Source organism: Pristis pectinata, chromosome 6 (assembly GCF_009764475.1).
Source record: "Pristis pectinata isolate sPriPec2 chromosome 6, sPriPec2.1.pri, whole genome shotgun sequence".
In the NCBI taxonomy this organism is placed as follows: Eukaryota; Metazoa; Chordata; class Chondrichthyes; order Rhinopristiformes; family Pristidae; genus Pristis; species Pristis pectinata.
This window is the reverse complement of record NC_067410.1, coordinates 15,783,713-15,802,566: the sequence shown is the minus strand read 5'-3', so window position 1 is coordinate 15,802,566 and position 18,854 is coordinate 15,783,713. Positions and strand designations below refer to the sequence as shown.

The 18,854-nt window shown below is 40.6% G+C and overlaps 1 protein-coding gene across 1 annotated transcript in view; it reads right to left on the bottom strand.

Annotated features, from left to right (window-relative positions):
• Nucleotides 1-17,442, bottom strand: part of LOC127571108 (inter-alpha-trypsin inhibitor heavy chain H3-like) — a 59,468-nt gene extending 42,026 nt beyond the window's left edge. Inside the window, exons 1-12 of the mRNA XM_052017174.1 lie at nt 17,329-17,442; nt 17,182-17,238; nt 14,873-14,902; nt 12,948-13,114; nt 8,674-8,778; nt 5,937-6,099; nt 5,724-5,834; nt 5,512-5,640; nt 5,310-5,426; nt 1,777-1,945; nt 216-340; nt 40 (exon numbers count right to left, since the gene is read on the bottom strand). Coding sequence (XP_051873134.1) covers nt 40; nt 216-340; nt 1,777-1,945; nt 5,310-5,426; nt 5,512-5,640; nt 5,724-5,834; nt 5,937-6,099; nt 8,674-8,778; nt 12,948-13,114; nt 14,873-14,902; nt 17,182-17,238; nt 17,329-17,418 — 1,264 coding nt within the window. The 5' untranslated portion in view covers nt 17,419-17,442. The remainder of the gene's footprint in view (nt 1-39; nt 41-215; nt 341-1,776; nt 1,946-5,309; nt 5,427-5,511; nt 5,641-5,723; nt 5,835-5,936; nt 6,100-8,673; nt 8,779-12,947; nt 13,115-14,872; nt 14,903-17,181; nt 17,239-17,328) is intronic.
• Between the last annotated feature and the right edge of the window lie 1,412 nt (nt 17,443-18,854).

Below are 18,854 nucleotides of genomic sequence, written 5' to 3'. Positions count from 1 at the left end.
GACTGATACAAATGGGCCCTGGAAGATGTTTAACATAACCCTGAATCTAGTCTGCCAATTTCTGGAAGGAATTAAAAAGATTTTATTCCTACTTTTGTGTTTTATTTAACAACAGTTTTAAAGAATGCCTGTCTCAGTCGCTGTCCAGGTTTGGCTTTTTGTTCATATAATCAGGCCTGCGCAAGGAAGAAGTAGAATGGATATATTTTACTAACCAGAATTGGATTACCATCAGTTAACAAAATAATCATGGAGACGCTTCTTTCAGGCAGTTGCTTTTTTTGATGGGCCTTGTCCAGAAGTCTCACTGCTTTCAGCATGGGATCATTTATATTTGTTGCTGTAACATAAAGGTACATCACTTTTATCTTATAAATATTTGCAGTCTGGGGTAGAAACTTATTTGTTTCCATCATGCTACCAAAATGCAAGTCGGACAACTAAATTACACTGAGGAAACATCAGTTGACAACTGATAATAACTTCCAAAGTATGAGATTCCACCTACTCAAGGCAGGTTACTCTGATCCATTAGTACACAGTGAATTGGTGAAAAGCTACCTTGATGGAGTCAGTCTCGAGGACCAAAGAATGAAACCTTTAAAACCTCTCAGGTCTAAAGGGAGAATTATGAAATTTTAGCTGTGAAGCTAAAAGGAATTCATTCGAAGAAACCAATTTTTTAAAGTCATAGAGTCATACAGCACGGAAACAGGTCCATCAGCCCAACTGGTCGATGCCAGCCAAGATTCCCATCTAAGTTAGTCTCATTTGGCCCATATCCCTCTAAACCTTTCCTATCCATGTACCTGTCCAAGTACATTTTAAATGTTGTTAATGTACCTGTCTCACCAACTTCATCTGGCAGCTCATTCCATATACTGACCACCCTCTGGGTGAAAAAGGTGCCCCTTAGGATCCTATTAAATCTCCCCACTCTCACCTTAAACCTATGCCCTCTATTTCTTGATTCCCCAACCCTGGGAAAAAGACTGTGCGCAATCACCCTATCTATGCCCCTCATGATTTTATACACCTCTATAAAATCACCCCTCATTCTCCTACACTTGAATGAAAAAAGTCCCAGCCTGTTTAACCTCTCTCCATAACTCAGTCCCTCAAGTCTTGGCAACATTCTTGTAAATCTCCTCTGCACTCTTTTCTGCTTAATGGCATCTTTCCTATAGCAGGGTGACCAAAACTAAACACAATGTTCCAAATGCAGTCTCACCAACAGCTTATACAGCTGTAACATAACATCCAAACTTCAATACTCCACGCCTTGACTGATGAAAATCAGCGTGCCAAAAGCCTTCTTCACCACCATATCTACCTGCGGCGCCACTTTCAGGGAACTACTTGTACTCCTAGGTCCCTCTGTTCTACAACACTCCCAGAGCCCTACTGTTCACTGTGAGAGTCCTACCCTCATTTGTCTTCCCAAAAGGCAACCTCGCGCTTATCCTAATTAAACTCCATTTGCCATTCCTAAGACCACTTACCCAGCTGATCAAGATCCCTCTGTAAATCCTGATAACCATCTTCACTGTCTACAACACCACCTATTTTACTGTCATCTGCATTAGCTTGATTTTGTGTGGAAACAGGATTATTGGTCAAGAAATCATTCACCCATTTCTGTTTTAGTCCTGACTTAGAGAACATAACTTTCATAGAGAAAAAGGGAGATTGACTTTGAAGGATAGATATTCTGTTACATTTCCTCTTCTCATTAACTCATTTTGAAATTAATTGACGTAAAACAATAATTTTTACCTCCTTTGGCTGAAATTGTTTTCACATACATTTTAGCTGCAGCCACATGTTCTTCACTTGCTTGAAGTAGGGAATCCCTCCATGTTTCATAAGCATGATCAAATATTATAATGGCAAAATTATCCATTTTGTCCATATCATCTAGTATTTTTAAAAGGGCGTCATTTGTCTGAAAGGGACAACATATCAGTTTACAGTTATAACTTATGTACTTTGATTTTAACAACCACAGTAACTGAAGCGCACTATGTTCTAGTCAACACACAAAGGAGCTGGAGGAACTCAGGAGGCCAGGCAGCATCTATGAGGGGAAATGGACAGTCAACATTCTGGGTCGAGATCCTTCATCTGGACTGGAAAGAAAGAGGGAAGATAGCCGGTATAAAAAGTTGGAGGGGAGAGCTGGCAGGTGATAGGTGGATCCAGGTAAGGGGGGGGGTGATAGGCAGGTGAGGGAAGGGGGAGAGTGGGAATGACATAAGAAGCTGGGAGGTGATAGGTGGAAGTGACAAAGGGCTGAAGAAGGTGGAATCTGATAGGTGCCCTTTTCTGGACATGTTGCTTTGCCTTGGTAGGTCACTTTAAATCACAGAGAGCACCCAATGAAAAAGAGTAATTTTGACCAAATGACTTCAAATAGACTTGTTCAAAAAATGTGCTGAGGGAACAGTTACTTATATCTAGCACAGGCATCAAGCACTGAGGAGAAACTTTGTTCCTCAATGCTGTGTTTTCTAGCCAGGGGGCAATCTTCATTAAGAGTGACTTCAATTTACTTGATCTTAAACAATTTGATGGTAAATTAAGAAATACAATGAGCGAGCAGGTGAGACACTGTAATTGTTTCTTTTCACTACATGTTGTTGCAGCAACCAAAGTTAAATAAATTCTGGGCTCTCATAGCTTTATCACATCTCTATGTGGGACAATATCTGGGGACGCCTAATGGTGGTAAAGACCTTTGATAGGGTATTGAAGGCATTCACCGTCGTTACTCCATGAAATTGACAGTAACATAGAGGTTTCCACACCATCATTGTGCATGAAAAGATAAAAAGCCAGAAGCTGATGTCAGTGATTTGGATGCTGGACTGCTCATATAATTCAGTTTGGGAGGGGAAATTTGATCTAGATCCTCTATGCACTGGAGAATTCCATTCTACAGGTGAGGAAGTACAAAGGGCTTTACTCCTATTTCTTTAAATGGATAGGAATGGCCCTGAAAATAGAGTTAGTAATTTAAGAAGATTTTCAGATGCACACATCACTCACAGTAAACAACACTGATAATGTTTGCAATATGAAAAGATCATTATGTTATTAAGCACAAATTTCTTAAGGCTCATGACCATTGTAGAGAAACTGTGACAAAAATTAACGGCATAAACAATGTGTGAGGCCAAGTGTGAGGTGTTGCACTTTGGGAGGTCAAATGTAAAGGGGCAGTACATAGTTAATGGCAAGACTCTTAACAGGGTTGATGTACAAAGGGATCTTATGGTCCAAGTCCATAGCTCCCTGAAAGTGGCTGCACAGGTTAATAGGGTAGTAAAGAAGGCATATGGCATGCTTGCCTTCATCAGACAAGGCATTGAGTTCAAGAGTCAGGAAGTTATGTTGCAGCTTTATACACTGGTTAGGCCACCTCTGGAGAATTGCATTCAGTCCTGGTCACCCTATTATAGGAAGATGTGGAGGCTTTGGAGAAGGTGCAGAAGAGGTTTACCAAGATGCTGCCTAGATTAGAGGCTATGTGCTATAAGGAGAGGTTGGACAAACTTGGGTTGTTCTCTCTGGAGATGCAGAGGCTGAGGAGAGAATGATAGAAGTTTATAAGATTATGAGAGGTACAGATAGGGTTGACAGCTGATATCTTTTTCCCAGGATTGAAATGTTTAATACTAGAGGGCATGCATTTAAGGCGAGAAGGGGTAAGTTCAAAGGAGATGTGTGGGGCAAGTTTTTTTACACAGAGAGTGCTGGGTGCCTGGAATGCGCTGCCAGGGGTGGTAGTGGAGACAGATATGATAGAGGCACTTAAAGGGCTCTTAAATAGGCACATGAATGTGCAGAGAATGGAGGGATACGGACATTCTGTAGGCAGAAGGGATTAGTTTAGTTTGGCATCTGGTAGGTTTAATTAGTTTGGCACAACATTGTGGGCTGAAGGGCTTGTTCCTGTGCTGTACTCTTCCATAGCAATGAACAATCTCCTGGAAGAACTCATCATTTCTTCATGGGAGGAAAGGAATTGTCAATGTCTTGGGTCAATACCCTGCATCAGGACTGAGAGTGGAGAGGTGAGATGGACAGTATAAAGAGGAGAAAGAAGTGGTGAGAAAGGATTCCGCAGTGATTGGTGGACTGAGGAGGGGTGTAAGACGACAGGCAGGCAGTGCCAGGTAGGGGAGGGGAGCGGGGTGGAGTTGGGAGACACTGGCAGGTGAATGATAGATGGAGGCAGACCGAGAGAAAGAGGAAAAAGGGAAAAATCCATCTCTACTGCCAGGATGAAGCCCAATGCAAACTGGAGGAACAACACCTTTATATTCTTCCTGGGTAGTCTACGACCCAATGGCATAAATATGGAGTTTTCCAATTTTAGGTAACCCCCTTCCCCCCCCACTTCTGGTCCTCCTCTGGTCTTCCTATTTTGGTCCCCTTTCCCACCCTCCCCCCAGCCCCCCTTCACCCATCTTCATCCTCCTCCCCATCCTGGTTCCATCCACCCACTTCATCCACAGGTCCCCGCCCCCCATGTGGTTCCGGTTCCAACTGTCGTTCATTTCTCCCCTAATGGTTCCTGTTCTCACCTCCTTTACTTATCAGAATCCAGCCACTGGTAGCGCTCCGTGTTCCTGCTGATCTCCCTCCGGCAGCTGTCCCCTATCCCCACACTCGCCTCCCCCCACCTCACTCCATCTGTTTTTCTCTCTTTCTGTCTGCCTCCATCTACCATTCACCTGCCAGTGTCTCCCAACTGCACCCCTGCTCCCCTCCCCCTACCTGGCACTGCCTGCCTGTCATCTCACACCCCTCCTCAGTCCACCAATCACCTCCGACTCCGTTCTCAGCATTCCTCTCCTCCTCTGTATACCGGCCATCTCGCCTCTCCACTCTCAGTCCTGATGCAGGGTTTCAACCCCTAAACATCCACAATTCCTTTCCTCCCACAGATGCTGCTCGACCCACTGAGCTCCTCCAGCAGATTGTTTGTTGCTCCAGATTCCAGCATCTGCAGTCTCTTGTGTCCCCACTGTACTGTTCTATGTTCAATGTTCTATGATATTGCATTATATTAAAGGAATCACTGTTCAATGACACCATTTTGACCTTGTGCAAGTTGGTGTCCAGACCACCTCTATAGTGTTCACTTGAAATGGAAGTAGTTTATTCCATCTGCTAATGGCGGATGTGTGAAACTAATAGGGTGAGTCACTATTTTGCGTGCAGGTTGTGCATGACCTGGGATTAAAATAGGGAACATTGGGATTCCCACCCTTCTCTCTCACCCCCAAACAATTTTTTCTTACCTGTTGCATTTTAGTCCCTGACATAGATCCGCTGTGGTCTATCACAAATATAACATTTTTTGGAATCCTGGTTAAGTTAGCAGGTGCAAAATGATGTACAAAATATCCATTTACAATCTGAAAAAAATATAAAATCAAACATCATCAGAATAAATCACCAAGGTCATCATAGGTTTTCGCTTTAAAACTGTTTTTCAGATACCTGAATGCTGCCAGCAGACAGATCTCTATTGACATCATAACGTATCATGAAGCTTCCATCCAGAATTGTATCATGACAATCAGGGCATTTGCGCTGTTGTTGAAGTGTTGGTTTGAAGGAAACATGTGCCTGAATGAAATAGTGAATCAGTGTTAATCTCTTCTGCTTTAGGTCTTTACAATAAAACAAAAAAAATCTTCATTGTTTTGTACCTTTGTTCTGCTTAGAGTCTTTTTTACGAGGGAAGTCATATTATTTATTAGGAAACTGGAATCAACATCCAGAAAGGAAATGCCTTGTGGTTCAAAAATGTGTACATCAATCTGGAAACAACAATTCAAAATGAAACTTATTCATCATAAACTGAGAAAATGATGAACAGCCAAAACTATCATAGTAGTACAAGTGCAACTTTGGAGGTGTACCTGGAAGTGATTGACAAGCTGCTTGGGTTTCACTTGGATGTTCATTTCATATTTCCCCAGGTTACGTTTTAATAATTCTTCATAAGTTAATTCAAATGTGACTTTTTTGGTTGGTCCAATATTTACTGATACTTCAAACTTTTCCGTTTGTCTTCCTGATTTCCTTTGTGAATCAAAACAAAAAGATATCTTTATTAGTCACACGCACATCGAAACACACAGTGAAATGCACCTTTTGCATAAAGTGTTCTGGGGGCAGCCCGCAAGTGTCACCACGCTTCCGGCGCCAACATAGCATGCCCGCAACTTCCTTACCCATACGTCTTTGGAATGTGGGAGGAAACTGGAGCACCCGTAGGAAACCCATGCAGACACGGGGAGAATGTAAGCAGGTAATAAATGCTACATGCTAGATAATGAATGGCCTTATTCTCATTGATTTCCTATCATTTCCACATAACGAGATTGCAAGGCAGACAGGGAAGAAGATTCAAGGATGTGCTCAGAGTATCCTTGAAGATATGCAACATCCTCACCAGCTCCCGGGAACTGCTGGGTCACAGCTGTTCAAATCGGAAAACAAGCATTCTGGACAGTATTAAGAACCTTGAGGCCATGCATCAGGAGCACATAGAAACCCTTGCTAAGCACTAAAAGCAGTGCACCACTTCCCAAACTAGCATCAGCCACCTCCAGTGTCAGCCACCTCTTGCTCCATTGTTGGGAGTGTCTGAGGTTCCAATATTGAACTTATTAGTCACCTTTGAACCCAGAGTGGAAGCAAGTCATCCTCGATCCCAAGGAACTGCCAAAGAAAAACAAGATGTGCTAATGATAAGGGCAGCTTTTAATGAATGTTCAAAATGAGGCAGCTGAAGCAAAGCACTTAAAGGGATCTTTCAGAGTACATAAAATGGATACATTCCACCTAGAAAGAGAATTTCCAAAGGAAAGACCCACAATGCGAGGTTAATTAAAAAAATTAGAGATACTATGACTCAAAGATTCAAAGACTGGTGGCAGTCAGAAGAGTGGACAGAGTATAAAGGAAAGCAAAATATGACGAAAGGGAAAAGATTATAAGGAAGGGGAAGTTGGGTTACGAGACAAAGCTAGTTAGAAATGTACAAACATATAGTAAGTGTTTCTATAGATAATTGAAACAGAAAGTAATTAACCGAGTGAAGCTTAGACCCAAAGGAAAATTATTACCATGGTCCTCCTCAAACATCTCCATCCAGTGGCCAAAAATCTGCTCCCTGAATTGCAGTGAGGATTGTATCCTTCTGGAGACACAACAAACTTGATCTTCACAGTACATCAACTTCAAGAAAAATGTAGGAGGCAGCATCAACCATTATATCTGGTCTTTTTTAGCCCAATAAAATCCAAGACTGACTGTGGAGCATCTTTCTGAAATTTGGCTGTCCATAGAAATTTATGGATAAAAGCAGTGGTGTTGGGGTTTTTTGAATTGACCTTCATTTCACAGAAGCTGGACTGCAGTTCACAGACACCTTCTCATGTCTCCACCACTGGCCATTGTCTCCCAGTCACTGACTCCACTTCCACTGGAGATCTCTCCACCACAGCCTTCAGCCTTGCAGCCTCCCAAACATGAAGTCCTCTTAGATTCGCAAGCAGGACTGTCCTGGTAGAAGACCCATGCTTCAGGCTACTGTTTCCCCGTGAACATATTTCTTCCTATCATGACTCTACTCTCCCCCCCCCCCCCCCCCCCCCACTGTTCAGTCCTTCCACTGATGCCACTTTGACAGCTTACAGTTTCCTGGTCCCAGCTGAGCCATCTTCACAATGAATGTCTAATCCAATGTGGGGTACATTGGATTGTACTTTTTACTACATTTAAAAGAGAATACCACCTGTATTGGATAACATCTCTGCACCAATTGCCCCTTTCTCAGGAAGACTGTAGATGTTCCCAAACCCATGATCTCAACCACCGTGAAGGTCAAAGGGCAGCAGGCATATGGGAACACCATCAACTGCAGACTCCTCTCCAAGTCTCACATCATTCTGACTTGGACCTACATTGTCATTCCTTTATCATGATTGGTCTAACTCCTGGAACTCTACCCAACAGCATTGTGGGAGCATCTTCACTAAAGGACCACAGAAGTTCAAGAAGATGATTCGATATCACCACCTCAAGGGCAATTAGGGACAGATAATAAATTCTGGCCTCTTCAGGGATGCCAGCATCCTAAAGTGAAATAAAAAATCTTCTTCTTGAAGCAAAGAAGCTGCAAGAGGTTTGATGGACTTCATGATAGATTTAGAAAGGATTAATACTTCGACAATCAAGGGAGCACAGCTTCCTGCAATGGGGAAAGGCATGGGGGGATATGAGGAGAAAGTTTTTATGCAGAGATTTGGATTTAGTCTGGAACTCACTGTCTGCAAGGGCGGTGGAAGGAAAGTCATTGAAGTCTGAAAAGCGAATTGGACGTTTACTTGAGAGAAAATAATTTGCAGGGTCTTGACGGGCTGAATTGCTCTCTTCTGTGTCATATCACTTCATTGCTTCTATAAATATCCAAGCATTCATTTATTGCATGGAGGCAGAGGTGCGCAGACCGGTAGAGTTCCAGCATTTAATTCTCATTTCTTCGCAGTTTATTCCTACATGGACACTTTGTCTGACTGAGCAAATGGGGAATAAGTGAATGAAGAATGGTGAAATTCATCACTGAAGTGGTTATCTATTGGTTCTTACTTCACAATCCCCGCTGTCCGTCCCTGTGAAACTGCATGTTGGTACTGTTGCCGGGCCACTTCTTTCTCTTTCACAGCTCCCACATATGTCATTCCATCCAGAGTCCTATGGAAGGAGAAACTACATTGTTATTTCAGGGTACCTAATTTGTTGGTCTACTTATTTCATAATCTTTGCAAAAGCACAATTGAGATTTGTTACAGTCACATCACATTTTTCAGTGGATATCTGCAGAATAATCGCTTATTCCTGCAGTGAATGGAAAGTTGGGGATAGAGCTACTCTACATTTTTGTTAATTAAGATATTCAATTTTTATTAATATTGGCACCTTGTGGAACTCCCTCATTTTAGTTAGCAGATGCACTGATTTTTCATAATTCCATTCATTCTATCCAAGGAGGTATCAATAATGGCAAAGATCCTTCACACGAGCATTATCAAGCAAAATTTGACACCAAGCTATATGAGGAGATTATGGCACTTGGCTGAAGCTTGATAAAACAGCCGGGTTTTAAGAACATCTTAAAGAAGTGAGGCAGGGAGATGGGAGGATTTAGTACAAAATTTCCAACCATTCAATGGTTAATATGTATCCAAATAATACGACTGCGATATTTTAACATTCATGTGTGCATCTAGTAGAATGATTTTGAATAGAGCATAGAACATAAAACAGTACAACACAGGAACAGGCCCTTCAGCCCACGATGTTGTGCCAAACTAATTAAACCAGTAATTAAATGTTTAACTCAACTAATCCCTTCTGCTTACACAAAGTCCATATCCTTCCATTCTCTGCACATTCACATGCCTATCTAAGAGGTTCTTTAATGCCTCTATTGTATCTGCCTCCACCACTACCCCAGACATTCCAGGCACCCACCACTCTCTGTGTAAAAAACTTGCCCCACATATCTCCTCTGAACTTACCCCCTCTCACCTTAAATGCATGCCCTCTAGTATTAGACATTTTGACCCTGGGAGAAAGATACCAGCTGTCTACTCCATCTATGCCTCTCATAATCTTATAAACCTCTATCAGGTTTCCCCTCAGCCTCCGCCGTTCCAGAGAAAACAATCCAAGTTTGTTCAACCTCTCATAGCACATGCCCTCTAATCCAGCCAACATCCTGGTAAAGGTCTTCGGCATTGGGTAGACATTGGAAAGAGTTGCAGATGTAGAAAATAGTTCGGAAGGTTAAATTGGAAATAGAGTTGAGGGCATTTCTGAGACAAAGTGATTAAGATCCCAGGCTCACAACAGAATATTGGAGCCAGTGCGCAAGGAGGAAAATTTTCAGGAATAGGGACGCCAGTTCAAGAATAATTGGGTTTTTGGAAGATGTGAAAATATATAACAAATTGAAAGAACTGAATAGTACTTAGGGCAGAGAAGAGCCAGTGTGGAGATTTGAAAGGGATCTTGGATCCACTTGGGGCATGAAAAAATGGACTGGGAACACAGCAGAATTCCAGTTATGAACTGGAGACAGCTTTGATGCTGGGTCTTGACCCAAAACATTGACTATCCCTTTGCCTTCACAGATACCGCTCAACCCACTGAGTTCCTCCAACAGCTTGATTTTTTTTCCATTTATAAAAATCTAGCTAATATCAGAGAAAAAGAAAAGTGCCCATTTAGAAGCTTGGCAGTTCTTTTCTAGATTCAACTAAATTACTATCAACTGCAAAGTTTATGAAAAAAAAACATATTATTTCAGCATGATATAACATACCTACTTGCCATGCCGTTGCATGACTTTTGTGAATCACATTCTATAATTCCATTCCTTGATCAAACTCAGTATTATGACATTTTTCATTTATAACTTTAACAATATAGATTTTGGAAATTGAAGAAGGGTTCATATCAAGAAACAAGCCACATTTTCTAAAATAGCTGGAAATATTTTGCAGTTAGAGCTAAAAGCTATTGAGAAAACATCTGAAAATTTTGCTAATTTCTTGTGGAGAAATTGAGAATATTTTGACAATATCAATAAATTCCTCTGCTGGCTCTGAAATAACTCTCTTCAGGGATATTTTTCTGTTCTCAACAGTTTGACTGGCACTGTTTCTCACTTTTCTCTTAGCTAATATTGACAATCTATTTCTCCACACCATATTGCATTAGCATTCTTTCAAACTCCATCCCCATCCCCATCTCAATCCTCAGTTAAACTGATGCCCTTTAACCTTCCTCTCCTCTTCACCCTGCCAAGGTTCTCCTTTCTCTCCCAGTAGCACAGAAAAGCCTCTCTAATTTACCCCTCTCCATTGTTCCTGGATACAGCTTGAAGTGTTTGGTGTTGGCAATGACCACTAGTCAAAAGAAAGGGCAGCAAAACTGATGTTGCAAACTACTGATACACCCAAGAGTTTTTGTCCCTTTTTTGTGAAGAATCTCTGGTAAAGGTTTACTTGTGGTTTGGCAGAATCCCTGGTAACAATTTGCAAAACAGAGCACATAGGAAGGAATTAATGAGATGATCCCAGAAGTTATGGAAGACTACTTCTGGTGAAGGACACAGGGAAGGATGCACCAAACAAAATTGGCCTTTTGAAACACTGGAATTTGGAATAAACATATTTAGAAACCCAATATTAATATTTCAAAACCCAATATTAATTAAGGGAATTTTAATGGTTTAAAAGTCAGCATCACCCCAAGTTATTTAATATGTCCAATATAAACCATCATTCATAAATTAAATAAAATTAATGTAGTCAGTCTATGAGTTTGAATTGAATTTATACGTGTACAGAGTTCAGTGAACGAGGGGTCCTTACATTTCCTGGAATTGCAAAGGGGAGGATTTTTGTTTGTCCAGCGTACTGAACAGCTTAACCAGGAGGTCAACTTCACTATGTTCAGTCGATACGTGTAAAACAATTACAACATGTCATTTGAAAACCACCCACTTGTCTTTGAACACAATGTGACTCAGCATTTATAACCCTGGATATCCAGTTGGGAGGATTCCTTCTCTCAGAAAATTAACTGGGGAGTCAATGCATTTTTACCAGTGATTTCTGGCAGGTTAAATTCTCTCCTGTCAGAAGTAACAGCATGCTTTCAGTGACCGTATCCATTAAGCCTCACTCCGATGCCTCTAGCCTCCAGTTGTTGGCTGACAAAGATCAAGCAGCCCATGGCCACCTGTCACCTTCCAGTGTAATGGAAAGTAGGGAGTTTTGAGAGGGTCTCCTGGGAGGGACAAGGTGGTCCATTGCAAGACTGTTCAAAGCTTTCCTTTCATCAACTGGAGCAGCATTCCTGTTCATCCTGAGACTCACAAGGAAAAGTATCCGACTAAATTTGTATGCCTCTCTTTCCTTCCCACCATCTGGGCCTACTGAAGCCTAACTTCAAATGGCACTGAAGCCCCACTGATGTAATAGGGGTCCAAATTATGTAAGTTCATGAGGCCTTTGCCTGCTGCTGCCTCTTAGTTTGGATTGCAGGGGATCAGAATGGGGCATGTTCCAAGCAAGTTACTAACCTAATGGTTTTAACTGCTCAACTGCCTCTATTTCACAATCAGTGACCCATGGGCCCCAATGAATCATCTTCTCACAAAACCTCTACCATCTCCATTTCTACTTGCTGCTGATTTCACCCAGTTCAATGTAACTGGTAGTTTCTTCTCAGTGCTGTTCCCTCATTAATTTACCTGTAAACAAATACTGAGAGTAACTTTAAAAAAGCAACCTCAATGAATTAAAAAATTTCTATTAGAGATATAAGTGAGTCCCTCAGAATTCTAACCTGTTTATTAATAGCTTTGGGGATTTCACAAATTTAACAGTGAATTTTGTAGAGGTGGGCAGCCAGTGGCATTGAGTTTGCTGTAAGCCTGCCATAGAATGTTATATTTGGTATATTTGGTAACAATGACCACAGAACTCTATGATTTATATAAAAAAGCCGAACATCATGACTAAACATTTAGATGTGTCACAGTCTGCACTCACAAAATTAATCTCTAGAGGTAAAAACACTTGGGTTCTTTTTGATCCTTTTTTTCACTTTAGATGCCAAATTTACAAATGAAACTTTTAGACACTGCACGTAAAGTTTTCTCATGGAATATATAAATCATCCCTGGTGTAAACATACTTAGCAAGTTCTTCCGATTTTTCTCAGTCCTTAGATTAACCTTGACCACATTTCCTCGGTTTTACTGTGTTTAATAATATAGAAGAATTGCTGCTGAGCACCTCTTTCATGTTTATTAGCAAATTGAACTGAATGATGTAGCTGGTACGCACATGCTGAAGTTGGTGATGAAGGCTGTTGTGGGTAGCTCTATCTCAAAGAAGGCTTCCCTCGATGCATTAGCTCGATTTACCACTCGACTAATTATCACATTGTGAGCAAATCGTGATGTTACTTTGGAATTGATCTTCATGCTGTAGATTTCAAGCTCCCTCTGAGGCTGAAGGAATCAAGGGGGAATGTTTCAATGAGTACTGTCTGGGGAAACAAACTTAAAATAGCTAGAAAGATCAGAAGTAAATCACTGCATAGTTACTCAATGGGAATGTTAGGAGACTGAATCTAATGGATTGACAGCCAATGATTATAGCACCCAGCAATGAGCCCAGTAGAAGACTTAAGTGCTGAGCAGAGGGGCACATGCACTTTGCAAGCAGTCCTTCAGCTTTACACCAGAGATGGCTGCTGTACAAATAACAAAATCATTTGTTTGTATGGGCTGGGTTGGAGAAAATGTTAATATCAGAAAAGTGAGTTATTCTACTTTACTTTAATACATTTAATAATTTGTTAGCATCTTAAGGTGTTGATAATTAACCTTTAATTTTAGTAATTTTCATCGATTTGAAATTTTTGCAAACATTTCAAAAATGGTTCCAAAGATTTCAACTATGATGAGCTGGAACATAGAACAGTACAGCACAGGATAGGTCCTTCAGCCCATGATGTTGTGTGAAACTAATTAAACCAATGACTCCTAATGAATCTAATCCCTCTTCCCCACACACTGACCACATCCCTCCCTTCTCTGCATATTCACGTGCCTATTTAAGAGTCCCTTAAACGTTCCTATACTATCTGCCTCTATAACCACCCCTGGCAGTGTATTCCAGGTCCCCACCACTCTGTGCAAAAAACTTGCCCCATACATCTCCTTTCTACTTTCTCCCTCTCTCCTTAAATACATTCTCTCTAGTACTAGACATTTCAATTCTGGGAAAAAGATACTGGCTACCTACTCAGTCTATGCCTTTCATAATTCTATAAACTTCTATCAAATCTCCCCTCAGCCTCCGCCACTCTAGAGAAAACAGCCCCAGCTTGTCCAACCTCTCTTCATAGCACGTGTCCTCCAAACCAGGCAGCATCCTTGGAAACCTCCTCTGCACCCTCTCCAAAGCCTTCATATCCTTCCTATAATGAGGTGACCAGAATTGAACGCAATACTCTAAATGTGGCCTAACCAGAGTTTTATAAAGCTGTAACATAACTTCTTGACTCTTGAACTCAAGGCCTCAACTAATGAAGGAAAGCATGCCATACACCTTCATTACCACCCTATCAACCTGTGCAGTGACTTTTAGGGACACATGTACCTGAGCCCCAAGATCCCTTTGTTCATCAACGCTGTTAAGGATCCTGCCATTAACTGTGTACTCTCCCATTATGTTAGATCTTCCAAAGTGCAGAACCTCACACTTGTCTGGATTAAACTCCATCTGCTGCTTCTCCGCCATATCTGCAACTGATCTATATCCCGCTATATCCTTTGGCGATCTTCCATGCAATTCACAATGTGACCAATTTTTGTGTCCTCTGCAAAGATTATCATAACATTCTGGGAGCAGAGTCTCAGGAAATGATCTCTGCCACCTACTTGCACCTTAGAGCCAGCTCCACCTTGTCAGATGTCCCTTGGGTGCAGTTCGTTCTGCCTTCCGCATCAGACACATGCATATAGGGGGCAGTGTAGGTAATAAATCATGCTACCAGGCAGGGTCCAGGACAATCCAGCCCAATATTTTTACTGTAAATGGTGATGGAGTTTGAATGGTACAAAACCATCAAAATAAATCCAGTCAAACTATTATTCAAAGAAGAGTATTTGACAAGACTGGCAGAAGTATTATCACCCAGCACATGGAAAAGGAACGGACACTCTTACTGAAATAAATAATGTCAGAGAAATCAAACCTACTTTTGCTCTGCCGTCCGCTGTGCTCCTCTTCTGTTTCCAGCCAAGAAAAGGATCAACAAACACATCAATGTTACAAGATGCTTGCATCATACAACACAAGTTATACAGGCAAATGGAATAAGTCACGTTCCAAAGAAAGAGATGATTGTCCTTAGAAAAGTAAGCACAATACCATGCTGTAAAGTTTTCCCTTCTCCGTTATAAAATAGATTAGTTAATAAACAATGGTTCCTTTTACTGATTGCTGAGAATTTGTGGATGTAATGTGGGTGAAACTGAGTGCTCAGGAGTTACTGTTTAAACCTGGTGGTCACAGAAACATAAGAGAAAATTCAGGAAGTTGCAGTGATACCCTATTCTTCTCAGGGCACATGTACAATCGATACAGAATTGGTGATTCATTAGGAACGACAACAATCTAGGTATAAATAAGTTGATAATGTCCATTGAAAATGCTAAATCTTTTTGAATGCATCTAGTATTCTTTATTTCGTGTTTTTGGATTTCCAGCAGCTGTGTTTTTTTGGCTCCAATAGTCTTTTGGAATGATGTGTAATTGCATATTAAGTCTCAATTGTGTGTGTGTTTATAATCTACACAGTAATTCTCAGTTGCCTTGGAATAATTTCTCATTTTGTAACTGTGGCCCATTCCATGATAAAAAATATTACGACTATTTTTAAAAGGAAACCAATTTATTGTTTTTAAAGTTTGTTAATAATTTTTCATCTCTGAGATTAATTCCCTGTGTACTCACAATTTTTACTTTGCTTTCTGTAAAATAATAATTTTAGTCTGTATTTTGTGCTTATTTTTCAATCTGATTGGGTGCTCAGTTTGATGAATGACTTTGTTATTCCTGGATGCCAGCCATGCCCTATAGCTGGCGAAATGAAAGGCACTCCAGAACAGGGAAATTGATATATCTAAGTACCTAAGTCACAGTTTTCTTTGAGAGGAATGACAAGCATCATCCCTTTGCTGCTGGCCACAATAACCAGCCCATTTAACACCAATACATGTTACAGACTTGCATTTGATAAGACAATCCAGTGAATCAACTAATGTACTGCATGAATCCATAAGGATTAAATAAAAAGTTTAAACCTTACAAAAAGAGTACTAATGATTTGCAATAATTATCCAACCTGAAGATGACATCAAATCTTACCCGCACATGTTTAAATTGATTATTTTTCTGTTATTCTAGCATAAAACAAACCTGGAACATTCATCATCATTGAAGTACTACTTGAAAGAACTATGAATGTTGTAGGAAATAGGCACAGTGATATAGCATCATTACATTACAGTGGTATTTCAGGACCTGGGCATTATTGACAAGGCCAGCATCCTGAGTTGGATGACCAGAGTCGCTTGCTTGGCCACTTAGAGTTAGCCGCATTGGTGGTTTGTCACATATAAGCCAGAGCAGGTAAAGATGATGGACTTCCCCCTCTAGCGGCCATTATTGAATCAGATGGGATTGTACGTCAATCCAATAGATTGTTATTGTCATCATTGGTAATGACCAGTTTTTTTAAATTCTAGATTATCAACTGACTTTAAATTCCACACTCCATGGTGGGATTTGAACTCCGGTCCCTACATTGTTAGTCCAGGCCTGTGATTTACCGGAGACCTAGACTTGGTGACACTTCTTCAAAAAATCAGATCAAAACTCTCCAGTAATTAAAAAGCTGAAGACCAAGAATCTGAACTAAAAGCAGAAAATACTGGAGATACTTGAATCTCTAGATTATTAGTCTGGGTTTCTGGTACAGTCATTTAACCACTACCAATGTAATTAATGATGCGCTACACCATCACCATAATTACATGTGGCTAAACTTGTAATAATGGCATCTTAATCTTTGATCCTTTACTGTAATAATTTCCCTGAACTGCTGATTGGTGTCGCCAATGGAACATAGACACCAAAGCAAAATAAAACTCACATTGAATTGAAGCAGTACATGCCATAGAGACAAATTAGACGCTGTACAGTGACCAGAAGGTTATAAACTAAGCCAAAGATTGGGGATTAGTTTAGTCTTGCATGCAAATTCATTGGAAAAATTGATCTGCACCATGGCATGTCGACCTCCTTTTGGTGAGAGGCTTGATGGTTAGAAAATACTTTCAACTGTAGTGAGGAAAAAGTGCAGTATGATTGGTTTTACAAAAAAAATCAAATAATTGAAAGTTATGATCAAGGTTTATTCCTTTTTTATATCTCTCTTGAGGAAAGATTGCACAGTGATTAAGTGGAACAGAAATATCACATGCGCAGATTTACTTCTTTATACCTTCAGTGTTCTTTGGGACAGCTTCAAAACATTTGACCAAGGATTCACATAATCACTCTGCACAAATTAAAAAGAAACAGTTCAAACAATAATTCAATGAATTAAAAAAATTATTATCAAGACTTCATGGAATAAATTGTAGATTACCTTATGATGGTCTACTTCTGTTAATATGAAATCAGAGGATATTAATACAGGAATAGAAATTAATAAAAAATGGGACAATGTGGTCTTCATTTTGAACAATGCCCTGCTGAAAAGCAAGTCATAGACTTTATTCAGCATTTTGTTAATAAATAGCAGTGGTGTTGACGTTATTCCTACAATTGCCAGTAAGTGTTGTTCTGACAAACCATGGTAAGGTAAACAAATTGTATTTTTAAAGCAAACACAGATGTTTTAGGAAACTTACAACCTAAATACTTTGAAGTATAATCTGTATAGGAGCTCAATAATGAACTAAAATTAAATTAGTTATTTGGTCATTGAGTTTATAAGTCACTCACTTTTACGAGTGATGAATTTAACAACGATAAATTTAGTCTATTTTCGAATAATTGCCTTTCCAGAGATTGGTTAAAAAAAAAGAAAGAATGCTGCTTTTCAAAATTTTCTCTGCCAAGGTGTGTGCATGGCAAAACTTCCGCCCGTTCTATCAAAGGCAAATGACAGCCACCGAAGAGACGACGATTCCATAAGCCAGAGCTGCCGCCTCTGAGCATGGCAGGGTCTTAGTGTGGTGGTTGTGGCAAATGAGCAGCCTCCAGAAGAGGATAAACAGGGGGTCCGATTAATGTCTAAATCAGGTCCTACCAGAAGCCTAGAACCCTACTGAAATTAATAAAAGAGACTGACCCATTTACAAAGGGAGGGGGAAGCAGGTGAATTTCCAACCTGCATAATTAAGACTGAAAAAACTCATCATCTTCAAGGATGTACCTTTGGCACCTGCTCAACGAAGCAACCAGAAATAAATGGTGTCATTGGCAGATTACTTCCAACTCTCCATCGGTTGAAGATTATCTGATTGAACACTATCCAAATCAAATAGAATTAACAAAGAAAACAGCACAATGGCATAATGGAACACATCCACCATTTTGAAGAAGCCCCCTTATGCTCACTGATGCCCAGTTTTGGGTTTCACCAGGACCAGGCTCCAGACCCCAAGACATGGACCAAAAGGCTGGATTCTAGAGATGAGGTGAGAGTGACTGCCAACTAGGGGGAAATACTCCAGTGGCTGGAATCATACCTCATAGAAAGGAAGATGGTTGTGATTTTGGGGGTCAATCTGCCCAGCCCCAGGACATCACTAGGAAGTCAGTAGGTCAGAATTGGATATGTTTGCTGATGGTGGAACAATGTTCAGATCTACTTGCAACTTCTCAGCAAATGAGCCAGTCCATGCAGCAAGATGCAAGTACAATTCAGGCATGGGCCAATAAACAGAAGAGTTCAAGTCCATAGTTCCCTGACAGTGGCAATACAAGTAGATAGGGTAGTGAAGGAGGCATGTGGCATGCTTGCCTTTAGAGGTGGGGGCATAGAACATAAAAGTTGGGACGTTATGTTGCAACTTTACAAAACACTGGTTGGACTGCACTAGGAGTATTGTGTGCAGTTCTGGTTGCACGCAATACTCCTAGTATTTCCTTTCTGGTACAGGAAGG